The 6524-nt window shown below is 43.7% G+C and overlaps 2 protein-coding genes and 1 long non-coding RNA gene across 5 annotated transcripts in view; 1 reads left to right on the plus strand and 2 right to left on the minus strand.

Moving 5' to 3' along the window:
• The window catches only part of faxcb (failed axon connections homolog, metaxin like GST domain containing b), a 22336-nt gene extending 19136 nt beyond the window's left edge, over positions 1 to 3200 (minus strand). Inside the window, exons 1-2 of one of the 2 annotated variants that reach the window (XM_032519412.1) lie at positions 2801 to 3200; positions 763 to 884 (exon numbers count right to left, since the gene is read on the minus strand). In XM_032519412.1, coding sequence (XP_032375303.1) covers positions 763 to 884; positions 2801 to 2836 — 158 coding nt within the window. In that variant the 5' untranslated portion in view covers positions 2837 to 3200. Of the gene's footprint in view, positions 1 to 762; positions 1023 to 2800 lie in introns of those variants that run through there. The other variant, XM_032519411.1, reaches the window with a different exon arrangement.
• Positions 1 to 6524, plus strand: part of LOC116691634 (uncharacterized) — a 116983-nt gene that overhangs the window by 65464 nt on the left and 44995 nt on the right. The gene's annotated exons all lie outside the window — the stretch shown is intronic.
• The window catches only part of coq3 (coenzyme Q3 methyltransferase), a 12111-nt gene continuing 8865 nt past the window's right edge, over positions 3279 to 6524 (minus strand). The window contains exons 5-6 of one of the 2 annotated variants that reach the window (XM_032519413.1): positions 5617 to 5776; positions 3279 to 4196 (exon numbers count right to left, since the gene is read on the minus strand). In XM_032519413.1, the coding sequence (XP_032375304.1) occupies positions 3967 to 4196; positions 5617 to 5776 (390 nt within the window). In that variant the 3' untranslated portion in view covers positions 3279 to 3966. Of the gene's footprint in view, positions 4214 to 5616; positions 5777 to 6524 lie in introns of both variants that reach the window. The other variant, XM_032519415.1, reaches the window with a different exon arrangement.

Genomic DNA, 6524 nt, shown 5'->3' on the forward strand with positions numbered 1-6524 from the left:
GAGGTGCCCTGTGCCAACAACACATCACATGGTATGGACAGAGGATGCAGGCACGTGATGTAGCAGCGTTTCTGCATGAAATACAAGGTTACACAGATTATCACGGGGGAGGGAGGGGAGCGAAAGCACACTACCAGGCCACTGTTACAGAATGTACTTACTCCCAGGCACTGGCCTGGCCAAAAATAATCCCCTTATTGCAGGCACGCATATTCCCTGCACTAACAATGGCCCTGAGAGAACCACTTTTCCATCGCGGGGATTAGTCCTATCTCTCATCTGCCACCATTACAAGGTAAAGGCCTAGCTGTGATTGTGTTTTCTTTCAATATCACAAAGCCGCAGATGTGTCACCTGACGGCGGAGTGCATTAAAGGTCGCTCGGACTCCGCAGCGCCCGAGTGGCGCTCCGTTTCTACACGCTCAGGTGCCGACGGGGTTGGCACGGGAGCTGGCACAAGAACACGTGACTCGTTTTTTTTGGGGGGGGGATTTATTTATTTTCTTCTCTCCATCTAGTGTCCTTGGAAGAAGAAAACAAGGTGCTGAAACCTCAGCAACCACCGCGAGATCTGCACAGAGATGACATCAAACGCAAGGACTCCCATGTCCATTCTTGGTTTTATCCCGGGCCAGTCCAATGGCACGGATCAGTCACTGTCAGCAGGTGTGATAAACAATTAGACCCACTTCTCTGAGGGCTAAATAATAAAGGAAGTGTTGATAATAATGACCAGATCAGGCATGCTGTGTGGTTCCTACCTGATGGCGAGCAGTTCATGCAGTAGGTAGGCTGCAGCGGCCAGCAGGGCCCCCCCGGTGATGTACAGAGTCTTCTTCCACCAGGATTCCGATCCCAGAGCCGACATAATGCCCCCGTAGTCCTGTAAAGGGAAGGCGATGATATAGCCATACAAAGACTGCTGCTGCTCGGAGCCGCACAGCCCGAGGGGCAGGCTGTGATTCCGCCCGAGTTCAACCACACACGGCCGGGAAGAGGCGAAGCCAGCAGCCCAGTACATCCTCCGTCCCTCGGTTACAGCCACCCCGCTCCCTTCCTGCTGGAGTCCCCGTTAGGCTTCATCTGAATAGCCGGTGGGTTGTCTACGGCATGGCGGCGGTGTGGCTAATGTTTCTCCAGAAAATCACAAGGTGTAAACATCTCGGCTCGCCCTCCCCAGCAGGATGATGCTCTGCATCCAGGCTTTCCCTTTGCGGGTTTCAGAGAGCGCTGTCAAGCTAGGCAGAAATTTAACGGGTGGACTTCCGGTCACACATTTCAAAATAAAATGTCACCGTTAGGGACTGTACGTGTTGCAATGAGTTTTGATGAATTGTTGGTCTATGATTTTCTGTACACAACACTAATAGTTTTGGCATTTCACATTGCTTCAACGACCTATTCTGTAAATAATGAAAACTTTTTTTCCACTGCCAAATTACTAACTACTGCTGAAGTGATAGTAGCTCAGTAAGCAGGAAGTTGGGTTGAGAATCGGAGGGACGCTGGTTCGAATCCCCATACGGACCAAAGTACGGTGGTGGACTGGTAAGTGTAAAGAAGCCTGTTCACTGCCAAAGCACCAAACCCCCAACTGCTTGGGGCGCCTTTCCGTGGGCAGCCCCCCTCCCCCCCACACTCTGACATCTCTCCATATATGAGTCGGGCATTTCAATCAGTCATTTTTTAAACTATTTTCCAGATTCATGTTTGGTCTATAAAGGTTTGTCCCATAGAGCCAAAAAGTGATACATTCAGATATGAAATTGTGAATATAAAATAATTCAAATATTTTAATAAAGTATACAATATTATTATTAAATTGTAGTAGTAAGATTGAAGAACTAAAAACTAAGACTACACCACAAAATAAGCATGACACAGAGTAGAGGCTGCTGTACCTGCAGAGGACACCTGAGACAGATCTCGTACTTTTATTTTCCCGGTGAACTCAGACAATATCCGGTGCAATTGTGCCAAACTCGGGTAACTTGACGCAGCCGGCCTATTGTCTGCTCCAGTGGAGGAGTCACCCCGCCCTGGTGCCTCCCAGTGAAACCAGTGGCTCACCATGACACACTGCTAATTGGAACAACACCAAAACGACAAGTCCTTTTCATATCATGGAAGTAATTAAACGGTGTAATGGAGACTTCAGGGTCCATTAGACCACTACACTGGAGGATATCTGTTGGAGGTAGTAGTTTGTTAAAACCCCACAAAAACTTACTATATGTTACAAGCATCCATTTGTAAAGTAGGCCTAGGTTAGCTATATTACAACGGCCGCCATATATCGACTACTTCTTCACTAAAGGAGTGCAAAGGCACATGGGAGATGTTCTGAACTATTCCTGTCCTAGTTGAAGTGTGTTTCAATAATGGTCTGTACTATTCTGGTGTGCTTATGTCATGCGTTTTAGTGTTGTGTGGTTAATTTAGTGTTCATTTTTAAATCTATATTTATGGGTGATATATGACCGAGACCCGGGGGGGCGGGAATTGATGCTTCCTGGGCAGTGAGTGCGTGTCCAATGCCGGTTAAAATATCTTAAGATATCGGTCATTTTGACTGCTGAGTGAGTACTTTAATGTCTATTTTAGCCTACGGCAGATACTGACTTACAAACTATCCAGGAGAGGAACTTTCAAAGCCTTTTGAACTAGCTAACTGCTAGCTAATTATATCCGTTACACGCAGGACACCAGCTAGCTAGCTAGAGTTAATAATTCACCAAATAATGAACAAAAACGTGAAATAACACATAATAATACGGGCAGAATGAAAAGTCTACTCACTCTGGAAAAACTTCGGAAGTGTAAGAAGACATTCATCTTGACGAATTATTCCCCCGGCTGTTCTTTGAATCGGTTTGTGGAGCATGCCGAAAGGTAACGTTAGATGTGGACAACTTCAAGAAAAGACGACTTTAGTAAAACTCTAAAAACCTAGCTTACACTACAGCACTATCGGTCCCAAACTGATGCCTGTAAATAAAATAAAATAAAATCCTCCGGTCAACCGGTCACACTCGGTCCTGGTCGATAATAACAGCTGGTGTGATTCTAAAGAACAGGGTGAAGTGACGATGTGGCTTTAATCCATGACACGGTGATTGTACTTTAAAGTCTTCACTGTAGTCATGGCTACAGCAAGTAAAGTGCGCACTCCCGCGGCTTTAGGGAGCGCGCATTAGAGCAGGAGCACAGCTGAGCCACTGTGGGAAAAATCCACTGCAGACACTAGTGACAGTATTAAAGGTTTTCACATTTCCTTTTTTTTATTATTATAATATTAGACAAACAACACAGTGGTTATCATTGTCAATCTTATACACATTTGATAACTTATAAAACGGGAAATAACAGATATTATCTGAAAATCATCAACCCACAACGTCTGTTTGTGCACGTGCGAGCACTTACAGCCTGGTTATTGGTCTCTCTAAGAACATCATGCAAGCAAGCATAAGTCATTCTCCGCCACAGGCTTGATTTGTATTATATAATCCTTCCACATGAGACCCATTATGATCTTGAACAGGATGTGACTGTCCCATCCCCGTGTGTGGACACGTTTCCAGAAGGCTCTAGCAAACTAAAGATGTTTTCCAGTGTGTGTAGCCACAACCACAAACCATAAAATCATATTCATTGTTGGCAGCCAGAACTAAATATATCAGATGTTACACTAGGGCTGGGCGATATAAAGAAAATTCAATGACTTAGTGGGTATAGATAAATAATAAAACAGCTAGTAAAGTCTGGTAAGTCTAGAAAAAAATGCAGCCTGTAAAACCAGGTAAAGACATCACTTACCATATTACCATATTGAAAATCTAAGACGATATCTAGTCTCATATCACAATATCAATGCATCGATATATTGCCCAAGTTCACAGTAAAGCCAAGGCTGACAGAAAACCAAAACCTTAATGCAATCTCATTCTGAGTGGGGCTGCAGCTCATCTGGATGCATCTTCCTCTCCTTTTCCGACGCGTTCTCCCGTGGTTTGGCTCAGCTGTGTGGGGCTGCAGTGGGGTGGTCCTCTGGGTGGGTGCTGCTGCCCCCCCCGGCCTGCTCCGTGTGGGGATCGTCTCTCACTTTGACAGCGTGGAGGGCGTAGTTGATGGCGGTGCTGGCGGTCCAGCTCCAGGCTCCCGATACCGGGTTGTACAGCATTCCTTGGACAGACTGCACCGAGAAACCATCTGGGGGGGGGGATAGAGACCAAAGATGAGAGGGCATGAAAGCAACACAAAAGACACTATACATATATACACAAGTATAATAGACATGGCAGGCTAGTGCAGCTGACCATAGTGGCTGGTTACAACACTGAATATCAACCTCTTAAGTTTCTAAAAAATGTAATCCATGTGTAAAGGAGAACCATTTCAACGCACTGTCCTCTTGTCTTTTTAACCACCCATAAGGTCAAAAATGACCCTTATTCTATCCTGTTCAGACAGGGAAATGTTGCTTCATTTTAACTCACGTTTAGTGTTGGGAACAGAACATGATGTCAGCTCCTATAAAGGATGAAATCCCCATCGGGTGAGCTCAGTAACGCATTTATTCTCCATTTAACCCCAAATCGCTGCCTCTCGGAATGAAGGAAAACAACAACAACAAAGTGTTTGTACTGTGTGGAGCAAACACTGCTATTAGAATAGAACGCTTTTATTGTCATTATACACATGTGCAATACCATTGCAACGAGATTGAAGCCTGCAGTTAATAAAAGACAATAAAAAACAAATAATAACAAACAAAAAAACGTGGATGTGGATGAACATGTGCAGACAAACTAAAAACGTAGAGCCCGATCGATATATCGGCGGGACAATATTATCGGTCAATATTAGGCATTTTCCCGATCTATCGGTATTGGCATTAATAATGACCAATATATATTTTTTAAATATTCGTAATGTATTATAAATGATTCGGATGAATGAATATTTCAAAAATCAAATTAAAAACGGACTGTCAACCATGGTATGAGTGTTGGCGTCCACCAGAGGACGCTCTACGACGTCCCTGGTGGCAACGCTGACTTTTCTTTTGTTGTTATTGTGTTTTTCTTCAAAAAGGACTAAGTTTCATAACTTAAGTTTGTATTTTTATACATTTTATTTATCATCAGAACTTTAATATATTTGGATGTTTTGTTGTGACAATAAAACAAATTAGTATCATATTATTTTAGGGAGAACTCATAAATAACTACAGATAACCAATGTTAGGGAAATCTTTATGTTTTGTTAGGTGTTTCAAATAAGTAAGTAAATAAATAAATAAATAAATATCGGCCGATACATCGGAATATCGGATTTTTAAATAACCAAATATTTGTATTGTACCGGCCTTAAAAATCCTTCATCAGGCGGGCTCTAGTAAAAGGTATTCCAAAAAAATACAAGTTGCTTTCCATGTCGAATTTATATCTGCTGAACAGATTGTGTGGTTTAAACTCCTCATACTAAGGGGGGGGGGGGGGGGGGGGGGGGGGTGACATGATTCATATTCATGCAGGGCATAAACACTTGTCACAACAACAAAATCTGCTGTTTATCATTTACAGGGAAAATCCTGGTCTCTGTGGACTTACTGGACTCCAGGAGGCGCTCCAGCTCCACGGGGCTGATGAACTTGTCCCAGTCGTGCGTCCCGCCGGGGACGATGCGCAGCAGCTGCTCGGCCACCACGATCCCCAGCGCGTAGGACAGGTTGGTTTTATTTATGGTAGTGATGAAGAGGGAGCCGCCTAGCTGCGCATACACAAAGGGAAGAGTTTTAGATTCTGAAGTACTCCAGATTTACAGCTCCCACTGGTAGTATTGCTTCACGATGACATCACGTCCCTATGGAGCCCCCCTGGGGTCAGCTGAGAAAGAAAACTAATCCGTGTGCACAGAATCCAAATCTGTTCCGTCGGTTTAATAAACTGTAGGCATGGATTCATATTTCTGGGATCCATTACTCTATAACAAAATGATATTAGATCACAAATGACATGTTTCCTAACGTAGTAAGGTTAACAACGAGCTACAAATAAAAAGGCCGGGTTGGCTCAGTAGGCGCACAAGTACTGAGAGGTTTTGTGCCTCGATGCAGAGGTCCATGGTTCCAATCCAACCTGGGACAATGTCCTGCGTGTCTTCTCTTTCACACCTAACTGTCCTGTCAAAAATAAAAGGCGGAAAAGCCCAAAAAATATTCTTAAAAAAACAAAAAAACGAGCCCTGGGGAAATAAGACTGGTCTCTAGTAGCAGCCGGCGGTGCTTAGGGGCCGTCTATAAAACTACAACACCCACACAAAATATCTGTTAATGTAATTATTAAATATGGTAGTACTCCAAACTTATTTTTTAACAGTAAGTGCTGTAGTACATCTAGGAGGAGACAATATAATGGAGGTAAGTTTGGAGACACTACCTTATTTAGTAATTACATTAATAGCTATTTTGTGTCGGTGTTGTAGTTTATAGACGGTCCCTAAGCACCGCCGGTTGCTA

The sequence above is a fragment of the Etheostoma spectabile genome, chromosome 6, assembly GCF_008692095.1.
Source record: "Etheostoma spectabile isolate EspeVRDwgs_2016 chromosome 6, UIUC_Espe_1.0, whole genome shotgun sequence".
NCBI classification, from domain to species: domain Eukaryota; kingdom Metazoa; phylum Chordata; class Actinopteri; order Perciformes; family Percidae; genus Etheostoma; species Etheostoma spectabile.